We start from the raw sequence: 11,540 nt of genomic DNA, 5'->3' as shown, positions 1-11,540 counted from the left end.
GGCAAGATTGATGGCACGTCTCTGGTTACAAAATATTTTGACTTCGTTTATCCGGCAGCGGTTTTTGCCGATAATTTAATTAACGACAGTAAAGTGTTGCTTCTTGTACCCATCTGAGTTTAATGAGGGCATGGTAATTTCCACATTTAATTCAGGATTATTTGGCTTGACATGTTGAAATAATGTGCGCTCTTTTTCTACGAAAATCCAAATTCAAAGGGCATTCAGTCTGAACGGTTTTAAAATGCACTGTCCTTCCGGTCGAAGAAAATCTGCGAAACGCCTTCAAAGGACACTATGCCAACCAGAAATGTGTGTTTATTGTTCTCCCATTATTACTTCCTAATCCTGTCCTGTCAATGCTCTTTTGACAGATTTAATGACCATGACATTAAACATGGCAGATTAGCAGACTAAGAACTGCTTTTAGCAAATTAAAGTCTTCTAACTTCCGTCAGTGTTCGTGCTTTTAAATTAAAAGAAACGTAATATACATATGTATTTGCTTTAACCCAAAAAAAAAAACCCAAAAAGTTCTTTTGGAAATAATATCAAAACATTTTTCAAAAGTGTGGGCGTGACCGGTTTGGGCGGTTTGTGGGCGTTAGAGTGGGCGATGCAACATAGGTCAACAAACTTGCGCTGCGTCTATGTCCCTGGAATCTGCATGGTGAATCACAACTTTCTGGCTTTTATAGATCCGCCTGTTACATACTTTTCAACGAATCTAGTATACCCTTTTACTCTACGAGTAACGGGTATAAATACACATGGCTTAGTAACTGAACTTCAGTTCCTTTAAGGCGAATTCAAATTCAACCGCTAGTTTCGAAAAATCATCGATTCATCGCCAAGACTAATCGATATACTTGGACCCAGTACGACCTGACACAAAAGACACTGATACAAAAATAGTATATTTCAATTGGCTTGGTATTTTATTTTCACAGCGTGTTCTGGCGCACGTTGGAAATAGAAATTAATTTTAATTATTAATTAAAGAGCAATGCAGTCCGAGAGCGACTCAAGGCGGAAGCGACCCAAGAAGAAGGGCAACCGCTTCATGCGAAACGCCAAGGGGTTCGCCAAGCAGGGGATATTCGGAAGGGGCACGCACATCGACGACGAGCAGTTCAATTATTTCATCAACATTCTAGATGCTATGAAAGTGGGATTCGAGGACGTGGAGGAGCGAGGTGAGTAGTGTCGAACAGCTCCTGGGCATCGCTTTAACCAACCCAATTTTCCCGCAGTCATCATGGCCAACAATGTGTTTGAGCAGACGCACAACCAGGAGATCCATCTAGCCTCCAATCAGATCGTGTCCAAGGCTCTGGAGTCGTTGGTGGGATTCGTGGACGACGTCCAGTTGGAGCGCTTTTTTAGCAAGTTTGGCGACAACCTTAGGCCCATGTGCTCAGATCGGTTTGCCTCACACGTCCTGCAGAAAATGCTTGAGATCGCCTTTCTACGCGGAGTGGGAAAATCAGCCATCCAGGATACCAGCGATGCAGCTAGTTCCAACAAACGGGCTAAGCCGGATGCCGCCCAAGAGGAGGAGGAGTACAACCTGCAGGCGGACTTTACTGAAGATCACCGCGAGAAGTGCCGCCAGTTTGTTCTTCGTGTATCAAAATTCATGTTAAACAATCTGGAAGACTTCGTTTGGGACGCTTGCGCCAGCCACATCATGCGCACAGCCATTCTGTGCCTGGTGGGCATGCACGTTCCCAAAATCGCCTTTGAGAAAGGTGGAACTGAGATAGCCAAGCACAGGAAGATGTACTCCGTGCCGGACGAGTGGCAGGAGGTGATGAAGGAGTTTCCGCAGCGCCTGGAGATGTGGCCCCAGTTCGGAGACTTCCCCTACCAGGATCATTCATCAAGTCTGCTGGGCGTCATCTGTTTGGCCCTCAGTGTGGTGGACAAAAGTATGCTCAAGCATTTTGCTAAGAAAATCTTGACTATCGGTCTGCTGAAGTCGAACGAAGAGGACGAGGAGAAAAAAGAATTAGAAACCAAAATCGAAGTCAAGGACGAAAGTGATGAAAAGTTGGATAAGGTGGCGAAAGAAGCTGAGGTTGACACTGAGAATAAGCAGAAAGAGCCCAACATACCCAAAGTCTTCCACCATCAAAGCTCTGTCATTCTGCTCGAAACGATTATGAGCGTAGCGGGAGCCAAATTGTTAATCCAGCTATATGCGATGCTCTTCTGCAACCGAATAGGTTACCTAGCTCGGCAACCAGGAACGAACTTTTCAGTTCAGCGTCTCCTTCAGCACATCAAAGAAGTCCCTGATTTCGAGTCCGTCTTCACCGAACTCCAGCCGCATTTAGAAGAGCTGCTCAAAATGGGATATACCGGTGTCGTGTCCGCCCTAAGTGCCGCCTGCTTGCGCCTAGGCACCAAGCAGTCTCAAATGATAGCCACTTTGCAGAGTGCCCTTCAAGTCAGCGGCGACAAGGAAAGATCAAAGCTTTTCCTTACATGTTTAATAAAGTTAAAGCCTTTTGAGGTGGTGACCAGCGACGAGTCGGCCTTTGTTCACCTACACGGTTCACTTATTACACAACATCTGCTGCAGTTTAACAAGCCAATTTTTTTGGTCAACTGCATCCTCGACTTGCCCGCCACACAACTGGCTCAAGTCTTCAACACACCCAATGGCTCACACATCGTGGACGCCTTCATGCAGAGCAAGTTTATCGGGGAGAAATCCCGGGAGCGTCTGATCCGCCAGTTGGATGGCTTCTACGTGGACTTGGCCATCACTCGACATGGTTCCCGCGTCTTCGAACAGTGCTTTAAGGCCGCCCAAGATGCCCAGAAGCTGCGCATGGCCAAGGAACTGTTTTCCAAGGCCAATATGCTGAAAGGATCACCCCACGGTCGGATCATCTATACAAAATACCGCCTAGATACGTACAAGCTTTCACCTACTCAGTGGCAGGAAAGTTTGTCCAAGCATCTTCACACAGATCAGCCAAAAGACACGAAGCGGAAAACGGCCAAGACAGCTGCCGAAACTTTTAAAGATATACTTAGCTAGTGTATAGATTATTAAAACTAATAAACTATCTAAACTATTCTTAGAGGCCATTTGAAAAGCAAATTAATTTGTACATAGTTTAAGGGACTATAATAACACATTTACATAATTTTGCAGGTACTAAAGTACTTTTCTTGCTTCATTTTGTTGTTTGCCGCCTTATCAGCATGAGAAAAACAGCTCAAGCCAACGAAATAAAACTTAGTTGTGGTGCGACTGCCGAAGCTGAAACATGTGGCTGCTGCGCGGAGCGTTCGTTTGTGGCCTACTGACCATGGCTTGGGCCTTTGGAGACGAAGCTATCTTCGAGGACGAGGACATCTACAATCAGGCGCTGCCACCAGTTTCCCACTCGGGTATTACGGTGCCCGGAACCAAGTGGTGCGGACCGGGCAACACGGCGGTGAACTTCGAGGATCTCGGCCGAGAACGAGAGACGGACAGATGCTGTCGTGCCCACGACCATTGCGACGAGATTATCGAGTCCCATGATACACTCCACGGACTGCCCACCAACACAGAGTGGTTTCCCATGTAAGAAGTGGCTCCGCTACAGCCCATATCGATTTTATGCACACTGACCGCCGCTTTTCGATGCAGCCTCATGTGCACCTGCGAGCAGCAGTTCATCAACTGCCTGCAGGCAGTGAACAGCATCACCTCCAATACCCTTGGACGTATTTACTATGGCAGTAGGAGCAGGTGTTTCGCCAACGGATATCCCATCACCGGATGCAAGCAGTACCAGGAGGGCACCTTCCGGAAGCGCTGCATCCGCTACCAGGTGGACAAGTCGAGGGCCAAGGTTTGGCAGTTTTACGACATGCCGTTTTTCACAATCCCAGCGGCGGCGGGCTGACGTGGGATGAACGATTTGTAAACGAGAAAGAAGATTTTATTACCTAATACACAACGCATTAAATATTACTAAAAATATTTTTAATCTAGTTGGGTGATTTCGGTAGAGCGTTATCACTTATTTGCCATTATAACATACCCATTTGAAATGATTATTAAAACCCTTGCAACTGAGGTTGAATAAAAAATTTTAATAAAATAGAAATTACAAACTGATTACACAAAACCTACCGTCAAAATCCTAATCACTTTAGGTTTCCCTCCCTGTACAATCTGTTTTGTAAACAATTGAGGTCTTATCGCTGGACGTCGAAGTTCAATTTCGGGAGTCCTCCGCGCTGCCGCTCACGTGTGTGTAGAAGGCCAAATCGTAGAACTGCCAGCACTGCGACTGACCCTCGTCCACTCGGTAGCTGACACATCGAGTCTCAAACAAGTCGGCCTGCCTTTCCTGACAGTCAATGATGGGATGTCCGTAGCCAAAGCACACATCCTTGGTGTTGAAGTAGATTTTTCCAAGAGCCAGGGAGTGTCCGTTTCGCAGAGCGTTGAGACAGCTTCGGAAAGCAGCCTCGCAGGAACACGAGAATCTGCGGAGATCGCACGATTATTCATCCACATCTGGATGTATAAAATCCACTCTTACATGGGAAAAATTCCGTCGTTTCTTAGTCCGAAGGCTTCCTCCAGCGGCGGAATCTTTTCCCGACAGTTGTCGTGCGCCCGGCAGCACATGTCGACCTCTCGCTCAGTGCCCAAGTCATCGTAGTTGGCTGCTATGTTCCCGGGTCCGCACCACTTTGTGCCCGGAACTGTTATGCTCAATTGCAAAGCCACATGGCTGGCACAAATCAGCATGAGAAGAGCAGTAAGAAAGGCGGCACGCGAAATCATTGCGCACAAGGAAGGGGCTAGCAGACGACTGATCCAATCATTTAATCACTACGCGTCATTTGAGCTGTGATTGAGCATTGAATACTGATTACGCTTAATTCTCGCGAAATAAAAGAAGTAATTTATGTGTAATAAATAGTATATGCAATTGGACACTCACAAATAGACATAAGTACAAGTTGGCCGTGCTTTAGGCTACATTTAAGCGCAACAGTTAATATAAGGCAAGTGCACTCTAATTTGATCATTACGATACGATTAGGGAGGTTCCGAAAATCTCTTTAACTTAAAGCCAAATCTGTAATTTTAAGTCTCTGAGATTTAGGAACACTCCTGAATAAAACTTAAATTATATCAGACCGATCAGCGCACCTAGGCCTCGCTCTTTTGCCGGTTCTGCATGACCTGGCGCAGCTGAGGGAACGTGCTCTTCGTCTGCATTGGATGTAGCCGAGCGCACAGCGAGGTGAAGGGCTCGTAGAGAGACGGCCGCTCCATGGCATTCACAGTGTAGTGCTTAATGCGCTCCCGCTGGCACCAGATATTGGCGCGGTCCATGACCTTCTCGACGGGATTTGGGGCTGCCCGTGCCCTCACGTTGGCCAGCACCACTACAGGAATCTCCTTCTTCTCCTTGTGCTTCTCAATGTCAGCCTTGATGTCGGCTAGCATATCCAGGCTGCGCGGGTCCATGGGATCGTAGACCAAAACAAATGCATCTGGAAACTGGAGGTAGTGGCGTGGCAGCTGCTGCTCCCCCTGCAACCCCGCCGTGTCGTAGATGCGCAGGGTCTCTCGAGCTCCGCCCCTGCCAGTGTCCACGCTGGCCACGTATATATCCTCAATGGTTGGATGCAATTCCTGCAATAAAATCCTGGAAATCAGCTACCAGCTTCACTTTAAGCACGGCCAAAGGCTTTCTCACCGTCTCTGGATTGACGTGGCCGTAGACCAGCTGCTCTATCAGCGCCGTCTTGCCCACGCCCTTCATCCCGCACACCAGTACTTTGCCAACCTTGCCGATCTTGGCATTAAGCATTATTCCAGCAGTAGAAATTGGGTTAAAAAATAAACAAAACTTTCGCTGAATTCTTGGTAGTGTGACCAAACACCACCAATAAGAAATTCTATATTTATGTGTGATACAAAAACTCGGAAAATTTAAATATCTCTAATTTAAGTAAAATATAATTTACATCAGTTATTTTGGCAATCTGTCTGTCTGTTTTCAAAATAAAAAAAGTATTTAAGCTATTTAGGGAGATGAGATGATTGAGATTTTACTTTATGAATTAAAAGTTTATCTAAGAAAAAGTCCTCGTGTAGAGGTTAGTACAAAAGCCTATTGCCGATTTTTGTGACACAAAACCTAATTTCCTACATTTTAAAATTGTGTGTTAAGTATTATTACCTCGTAAAGATTGTTTTTTTTTATGCTGTGGCGATTTAATCTTTTGCTGTTTTTTCCTAAATGAATTGCTAAATATTGAATGGTTTTATGTTTTCATCTCTTTTCGTTTGTTCTTTGGTATCATTGGACGTTTATTCCTCTTTAATAAAAGTTGGTAAAGGTCTTACAAATTATTCTTAAGCCTAATACACAATATTCAGCCTACACACTGAAAACTGTATTTAATTTGTTCTATAGTAGCACTGTAATATCCATTTATTGCAGCTAAGACCAGCGCAGTTGGTATCTCAACTTGCGGAGGTGGATTCTCGTTTTGAAGACAACATCCCATAAAGGACTGCTGATACCGTATCCGAGAGTTTGATGCGAAAAGTGGTGATGGTGGTGATAGCGCTTCATGTGCACAAAGGCCCGCAATGACGGGTTCCCGTAGTGCAGGTAGTAGTGGATCATGTCGTAGCACAGATAGCCGGCCAGAGCTCCGGACAAGACCACTCGTGGATGGGACAGGACGAAGCTGATCGGGGTGTAGATGATAGCAGCAAGCAATGCACCGGGAAGAGGTGGAAACACCAGTCGCATCGGATCGAAGGGCACCTTGTGGTGCAACCCATGGATCATGAAGTGGAAAGAGCAAAGCCAACTTCCGCTCTTGGTGCTCAGCTTCACGTGAAACACCCAGCGGTGGAGTGTGTACTCCAAGAAAGACCATAGGAGCACGCCAAACAAAAAGTAACCGGAGAACACAGCCAGCTGCAATAACGAGGTATTTGTAGTTTCTATCCCAAGAATGAGATATATAAGGGACTGCTCACCTGGTTCCTATCCTGCCAGGCGCTATTGAACTCCTCCAAGGCGCATTTAATGATCACCGGAATCCAAAACAGGGGCACCAGCCACCAGGGGGTCTTTGTGCACATCTCCAAGTACCAAGGACCAAAGAGACGCAGTGGCCTGTCCACCGGCTTGTGCACCCAGTCATCGTAGCACTCCGTTATATTAGCGATCTGCGGAAGCATTGCCTTTGACCAGTCCACTAGGTGCTGGAATAGATAAGTTCATAATTGGTTATTCTATGAATTAATACAGTTATACGCTTAAATTAATTATGAAACTAGTTAATATTGTTGTTAATCATTATTTCCTTAGAAAAATTCTTATTTAAAATTAGAAACTGTGTTGACTAACCTTCATAGTTCAAGGATTATTTTACCGTTAATATTATAGAATAGTAAACATTCAATTTAATTTTGCTAAGATATTTTTATCATCATTTTTGTAAGCACTAGGATATCCCATAAACCGTTAATTCAACATGGTGTGGTCAGCTGCAAGGCAGCACCAAACCGATATATATTGTTATCGAGCATCGATGAGCAGGTACAATCACAAGCAGCTGGTTCAAAATTGTCATTTGAACCTGTCCCTTACTTTACACATAACGACGCAGTTTCCACTCGCCGTAGTCGAGATCACATATCTGGAGTTCCAGACGCCTAGTTATAGTCCGGGAGTAGGTGGAACATGTCGAATACTTCAGTTCGCCCGATTCCAACACTTAAGGGCATCTTTTCGGTGCCGCGTAAGATTTTTTTCCAAACAGCCGATTAGCCATGGCAACCAGTTGGTAATTTGTTTTGGTCTCCGTTCCCACAGGCGTCACACAGTCCCGAAACTTCTTGAAGGAAAACAAGGTAAGCTTGCGCTCGCTGGAGAAGTCCACCAGCCAGAAGTTGGCTGCTAAGGAGCCAGTTCGGCCGAAATGGATGCCCTCGCTGCGACGCACTTCCTCCGAGATGGGGGAGTCGAAGATGGAGAAACCAGCAGCTAGGGGAAAACACGAGAAACAAAACTCGTTGCAGAACGCCCGCAACACCTCTCGCTCACAGCAGCAACTGGCCGTGGCCGTTCCTGCGGATGGCGAACGCTTCGATGGCCTCGAAGAGCGCAATCCCATCTTATATGACCCGTCGGAAGATTTTGAATCCGATAATCTCTTAGAGTCTTCTTCGGATCCAACCGTAGATCGCTGTCAATCGTGTGGCACGAATCGAAGCTCCACCAGCATAGCCATTCAAACTGAGGACATTACTGACGAGATCTATCTAACAAATGCTCTAAAAAAGTATGATTTTTGCACCATGCTCGAAGGTTTCCATAAAGGTTTCTCTTATCCCCAGGTGCAACTTTGATGTCAGATCTATAATGGAGGAATCCGGTACAAAGTACGGGGAAAACTACAAACCAATGCAATATGAAAACGAGGAAGATTTGGAACAGCTGCCGCTTTCAGCGCGTTCAAGCTCTTCGAAGCACAGTCGCTTCCATATGACCGAAATGGAGGCAATGCCCATGACCGTGGCCGAGCCCACAAACTACGGAGCTTCAGACGACGAGGCACCACTTAGTGCCCGTAGTCGCTTTACAACGGCCTCCAATGTCACCACCATCACCTCTAAGTCAAAGCGTCGTGAACATAAACTAGGATGTAAGTATATCCTTGTAGTCCCTTGTAGCAAAAGCAGTCATGTGGACGGTTAAGTTAAGTAATTGTGACAGTATTGAAAAACAAAATTTTTTTTTTGTAAACATCCTATATTTTTTACTGATGGCGCTAAAATATCGAACAATCAAATAAAACACCATATTGTATAAGAATACAATATTATCGGTAACGGAAGTGACAAATCTAAAGTTTAAATGTTATTCCTACTTTTCAAGTACACATTAAAATTTATTATTCATTTTTTTTACGAATCATAAAATAACAGCTATTTGATTTAAACTAACTACCAATTTGTACTTTATGACAGCCCGAGATGAGGTGCGCTTGCCGCGTTACCTGGAAAAGCAGAAGCGTGAAAAGGCAGTGGCCAAGCAGCTTGCGGAATCGCTGGATCCCGACTGTCCCCGTGGCCATGTATTGCTCAGCGATCAGGACCGACTGACGCACCTCACTAATGCTAAGAAACGTGAGTTAATGTAACTATTATAAGTTAAACCCATGCTAACGATCCCACGATACTTAACAGGCTATGAACAGCTTGTCAATGAACTGAACCACATGCCCATGACCGCGCAGACGTTGAGGGTGCGCAACAGAAAGGCGGAAATCGACAAGGAGCTAACCACCGTGGAGGAGGACATCCGTATATACTCCAAAGCAAAGGTCTTTGTGCTGGCCAACAAGTCGCGCCAATTGTAAAAACTCGCGTAGCTCCCGAAAAGCTTGAAGCATTCCATCGACTAAGCTCCTGAAAACTTGGATTTCCAAAACACGCGTGTTCCTTTTAACTATGCCTTATGTTTATTATATATTTTCTAGCTGAGATTTGGATCGCAGACCTATCCCGATAACATTCAGACCAACCTAACGAGCGATCCGATCAACAGCAAGTAGAGTTACAGATTAAAAACCGCTCATCCAACTTACCTCCATACTCTCGTCAATCTGGTTGTTGTTAGTGTCCTCGGTTTCCCTCGGCCGGTGTCGCATGGTTCCATCATCATCATGATGCAAGGTTCCTTTTTTGCTCGACTTTGGTTTTTGAGAGTCCACTGGGTCGATTTTGTACTCCCTCATCAAGTACATAGCCGCATCCGAATGCGGTGGCGCCTTCAAAAAGCGAGCAGTCATGTCCGCGCTGTTGAGACCTTTAAGTGTGTTTATGCCTCCCGGATGCTTGTGCATAAACTTGGACAAATCATAATACTGCTGGCGATACTTTACTACGAACTTGTCTGTCGAGTCCGCTTCCTTTAACATATCCATCTCGATGGGCATAAATTTGGCAACTGCAATGCGAAAAACAATCGGATAAGACTTTTTTGTTCCTTTACGAGCATATTACAGCCATTGATTATCTTTTAAATTAATTACTTTGCGTGCTCAGCAGCAGCATGATGTCATATTGTACCAGACACGGTCAATTAAATATATAATGCATTTTATTAGTTCTCTTAGGGAGAGGGGTTTATTTTGTATTCGGATCAAATGGATCATCCCTCATTGGAGAAGCTAAATGTTCTAGTGCATAAAGCATTTACTAAAATATCTACACCTATGGTTTGCACTTCAAGGTATTCATTAAAGGCAGTTATCATAACTTTTGTCTTGGGAATCCGGATTTTATTTTAATTCGCTTCTAATTTAAGGAATCTTGGATTGAGTCCTTCTATCCTGGCATTAAAATTATGTGATTTCAGATGGGTGTGGGAAAGATTTTAGAAGCGCCACGCCTGCAGATCATTTGTTTAATTGGTTCGATAATAGCTGTAATTACAGCGATTAGGTCAAATCAATTGCAGGTAGTAATTGCAGTCTGCAGAATAATGTTGGAAATGCACTGAAGGCATTTCATCCATTAGCTGTCAGGGGTTCAAGTGAACTTGGCATTCCCAAAGTGCGCCAGATGTTTCTTTCCGATGATGCGTGCCAATATGGGATCCGCACAAACATTTCCATTCTTCACGGCCCGGGGACTTTGCCTTTTGCCTACGCGCCGCACTGAGCGTCGCCATTCCACGGACGATGTTGCTCCATCAGTAGTTTTCCTTATCAATGCTGATAGGAAAGCCTGTAAGCGCGGGGATTTTTGGACTAGTGGGAGTAGACGGCTCGTTTGTCAAAGTGGCAAGTGGTAAGTTCCCAATCGGAGTTCTACGATAGGATTGAGGGTGGAGCAGGTGCTCTGACTCAACCCCGGGCTGGGGCTGCGTCACATTGATTAATAGTATCTATCTGACACATAGACGGATAGGCTGGGCACTGTCTGCCCGTCCTCAAGTCTGTCCGAAGACCTGTAACACCTATGGTCTGTCCATTGGCGGAGCCATCAAACGAAGCGCAGCTCTCGTGTTTACACGTGGTTAATGGCGTTTGTTTGGGGAGTGATAGTGGCAAGCAAAGCTTTATCTATCCGGGTTAGCAATGCCCTGAAAACCTGTGGATCGCAGGGTGGGTCCGAAGGTATCTTATCGCAGGTGATGACACAGTATCGAAGAAAGTTTGGCTAACTCATGAGCTAACTCGTAGTGCGATTTGCATAATTTCAGACTTTAGTACCACGGGATTATTTATTTACCGTATTCGCACTGCTTACAAAACAAAACACTAGGGTCTAGACCAGGTTCCCAATTGTCGGCGGAGCCTCTGACCGCACGCAACACAACGCAACTCACGACTGAACTATGGCCCACCCACCCAACACATCCGTGGCGGCGACGCCAACGGCGCTGCTCAGTGCTATCTTGTGGGCTCTAGCCGCTAGTTACCAGCACCTCCAGCTCTAACCATTAGCCATTGGTGCTCCTGACACTGCCACA

General features: G+C 45.4%; 6 protein-coding genes across 7 annotated transcripts; 3 read left to right on the top strand and 3 right to left on the bottom strand.

Annotated features, from left to right (window-relative positions):
- The first annotated feature begins 925 nt into the window (after positions 1-925).
- On the top strand, positions 926-3,095 carry LOC122624727 (nucleolar protein 9). Its single transcript, XM_043804414.1, has 2 exons — positions 926-1,196; positions 1,254-3,095. The coding sequence occupies exons 1-2, from the start codon at positions 1,007-1,009 to the stop codon at positions 3,050-3,052; spliced, it is 1,989 nt and encodes a 662-aa protein (XP_043660349.1). The 5' UTR covers positions 926-1,006; the 3' UTR covers positions 3,053-3,095.
- Positions 3,096-3,211: 116 nt separating this feature from the next.
- LOC122624746 (phospholipase A2) lies at positions 3,212-4,136 on the top strand. Its single transcript, XM_043804437.1, has 2 exons — positions 3,212-3,586; positions 3,653-4,136. The coding sequence occupies exons 1-2, from the start codon at positions 3,285-3,287 to the stop codon at positions 3,909-3,911; spliced, it is 561 nt and encodes a 186-aa protein (XP_043660372.1). The 5' UTR covers positions 3,212-3,284; the 3' UTR covers positions 3,912-4,136.
- On the bottom strand, positions 4,001-4,855 carry LOC122624756 (phospholipase A2 large subunit). Of its 2 annotated transcripts, XR_006326507.1 has the most exons (3): positions 4,557-4,855; positions 4,142-4,500; positions 4,001-4,080 (listed from the first exon to the last, which is right to left on the bottom strand). XR_006326507.1 is itself a non-coding variant. In XM_043804445.1 (2 exons), exons 1-2 carry the CDS (start codon positions 4,802-4,804, stop codon positions 4,227-4,229), a joined length of 522 nt encoding a protein of 173 aa, XP_043660380.1. In that variant the 5' UTR covers positions 4,805-4,855; the 3' UTR covers positions 4,082-4,226. The 2 variants fall into 2 exon arrangements, 1 of the variants encoding a protein (XP_043660380.1); XM_043804445.1 differs by lacking the exon at positions 4,001-4,080 and having other exon boundaries at positions 4,082-4,500.
- A 70-nt stretch (positions 4,856-4,925) lies between these two features.
- LOC122624737 (NF-kappa-B inhibitor-interacting Ras-like protein) lies at positions 4,926-5,931 on the bottom strand. Its single transcript, XM_043804425.1, has 2 exons — positions 5,730-5,931; positions 4,926-5,665 (listed from the first exon to the last, which is right to left on the bottom strand). The coding sequence occupies exons 1-2, from the start codon at positions 5,841-5,843 to the stop codon at positions 5,177-5,179; spliced, it is 603 nt and encodes a 200-aa protein (XP_043660360.1). The 5' UTR covers positions 5,844-5,931; the 3' UTR covers positions 4,926-5,176.
- A 394-nt stretch (positions 5,932-6,325) lies between these two features.
- On the bottom strand, positions 6,326-11,386 carry LOC122617539 (dihydroceramide fatty acyl 2-hydroxylase FAH2). The gene is made up of 4 exons (XM_043793439.1): positions 11,300-11,386; positions 9,649-10,010; positions 7,031-7,258; positions 6,326-6,968 (listed from the first exon to the last, which is right to left on the bottom strand). Exons 2-4 carry the CDS (start codon positions 9,997-9,999, stop codon positions 6,480-6,482), a joined length of 1,068 nt encoding a protein of 355 aa, XP_043649374.1. The 5' UTR covers positions 10,000-10,010; positions 11,300-11,386; the 3' UTR covers positions 6,326-6,479.
- LOC122617529 lies at positions 7,634-9,647 on the top strand. Its single transcript, XM_043793428.1, has 5 exons — positions 7,634-7,797; positions 7,872-8,340; positions 8,396-8,703; positions 9,029-9,187; positions 9,248-9,647. The coding sequence occupies exons 1-5, from the start codon at positions 7,740-7,742 to the stop codon at positions 9,418-9,420; spliced, it is 1,167 nt and encodes a 388-aa protein (XP_043649363.1). The 5' UTR covers positions 7,634-7,739; the 3' UTR covers positions 9,421-9,647.
- Positions 11,387-11,540: the final 154 nt, after the last annotated feature.

This window comes from Drosophila teissieri, chromosome 2L (genome assembly GCF_016746235.2).
Source record: "Drosophila teissieri strain GT53w chromosome 2L, Prin_Dtei_1.1, whole genome shotgun sequence".
In the NCBI taxonomy this organism is placed as follows: Eukaryota; Metazoa; Arthropoda; class Insecta; order Diptera; family Drosophilidae; genus Drosophila; species Drosophila teissieri.
This window is presented reverse-complemented; position numbering and strand designations above follow the sequence as displayed.

What these genes read in the sequence shown, in the direction of transcription:
- LOC122624727 (XM_043804414.1), top strand. Translation starts at nt 1,007, where the DNA reads ATGCAGTCCGAGAGCGACTCAAGGCGGAAGCGACCCAAGAAGAAGGGC. An exon ending in CGAGGACGTGGAGGAGCGAG is followed by an intron (nt 1,197 to 1,253) that starts GTGAGTAGTGTC and finishes ATTTTCCCGCAG; the next exon opens with TCATCATGGCCAACAATGTG.
- LOC122624746 (XM_043804437.1), top strand. Translation starts at nt 3,285, where the DNA reads ATGTGGCTGCTGCGCGGAGCGTTCGTTTGTGGCCTACTGACCATGGCT. An exon ending in AACACAGAGTGGTTTCCCAT is followed by an intron (nt 3,587 to 3,652) that starts GTAAGAAGTGGC and finishes TTTTCGATGCAG; the next exon opens with CCTCATGTGCACCTGCGAGC.
- LOC122624756 (XM_043804445.1), bottom strand. Translation starts at nt 4,804, where the DNA reads ATGATTTCGCGTGCCGCCTTTCTTACTGCTCTTCTCATGCTGATTTGT. An exon ending in AACGACGGAATTTTTCCCAT is followed by an intron (nt 4,501 to 4,556) that starts GTAAGAGTGGAT and finishes CGATCTCCGCAG; the next exon opens with ATTCTCGTGTTCCTGCGAGG.
- LOC122624737 (XM_043804425.1), bottom strand. Translation starts at nt 5,843, where the DNA reads ATGCTTAATGCCAAGATCGGCAAGGTTGGCAAAGTACTGGTGTGCGGG. An exon ending in GCCACGTCAATCCAGAGACG is followed by an intron (nt 5,666 to 5,729) that starts GTGAGAAAGCCT and finishes ATTTTATTGCAG; the next exon opens with GAATTGCATCCAACCATTGA.
- LOC122617529 (XM_043793428.1), top strand. Translation starts at nt 7,740, where the DNA reads ATGTCGAATACTTCAGTTCGCCCGATTCCAACACTTAAGGGCATCTTT. An exon ending in GGGCATCTTTTCGGTGCCGC is followed by an intron (nt 7,798 to 7,871) that starts GTAAGATTTTTT and finishes CCGTTCCCACAG; the next exon opens with GCGTCACACAGTCCCGAAAC. An exon ending in CCTCACTAATGCTAAGAAAC is followed by an intron (nt 9,188 to 9,247) that starts GTGAGTTAATGT and finishes GATACTTAACAG; the next exon opens with GCTATGAACAGCTTGTCAAT.
- LOC122617539 (XM_043793439.1), bottom strand. Translation starts at nt 9,999, where the DNA reads ATGCCCATCGAGATGGATATGTTAAAGGAAGCGGACTCGACAGACAAG. An exon ending in AGATTGACGAGAGTATGGAG is followed by an intron (nt 7,259 to 9,648) that starts GTAAGTTGGATG and finishes TATCTATTCCAG; the next exon opens with CACCTAGTGGACTGGTCAAA. An exon ending in CCTGGCAGGATAGGAACCAG is followed by an intron (nt 6,969 to 7,030) that starts GTGAGCAGTCCC and finishes TCGTTATTGCAG; the next exon opens with CTGGCTGTGTTCTCCGGTTA.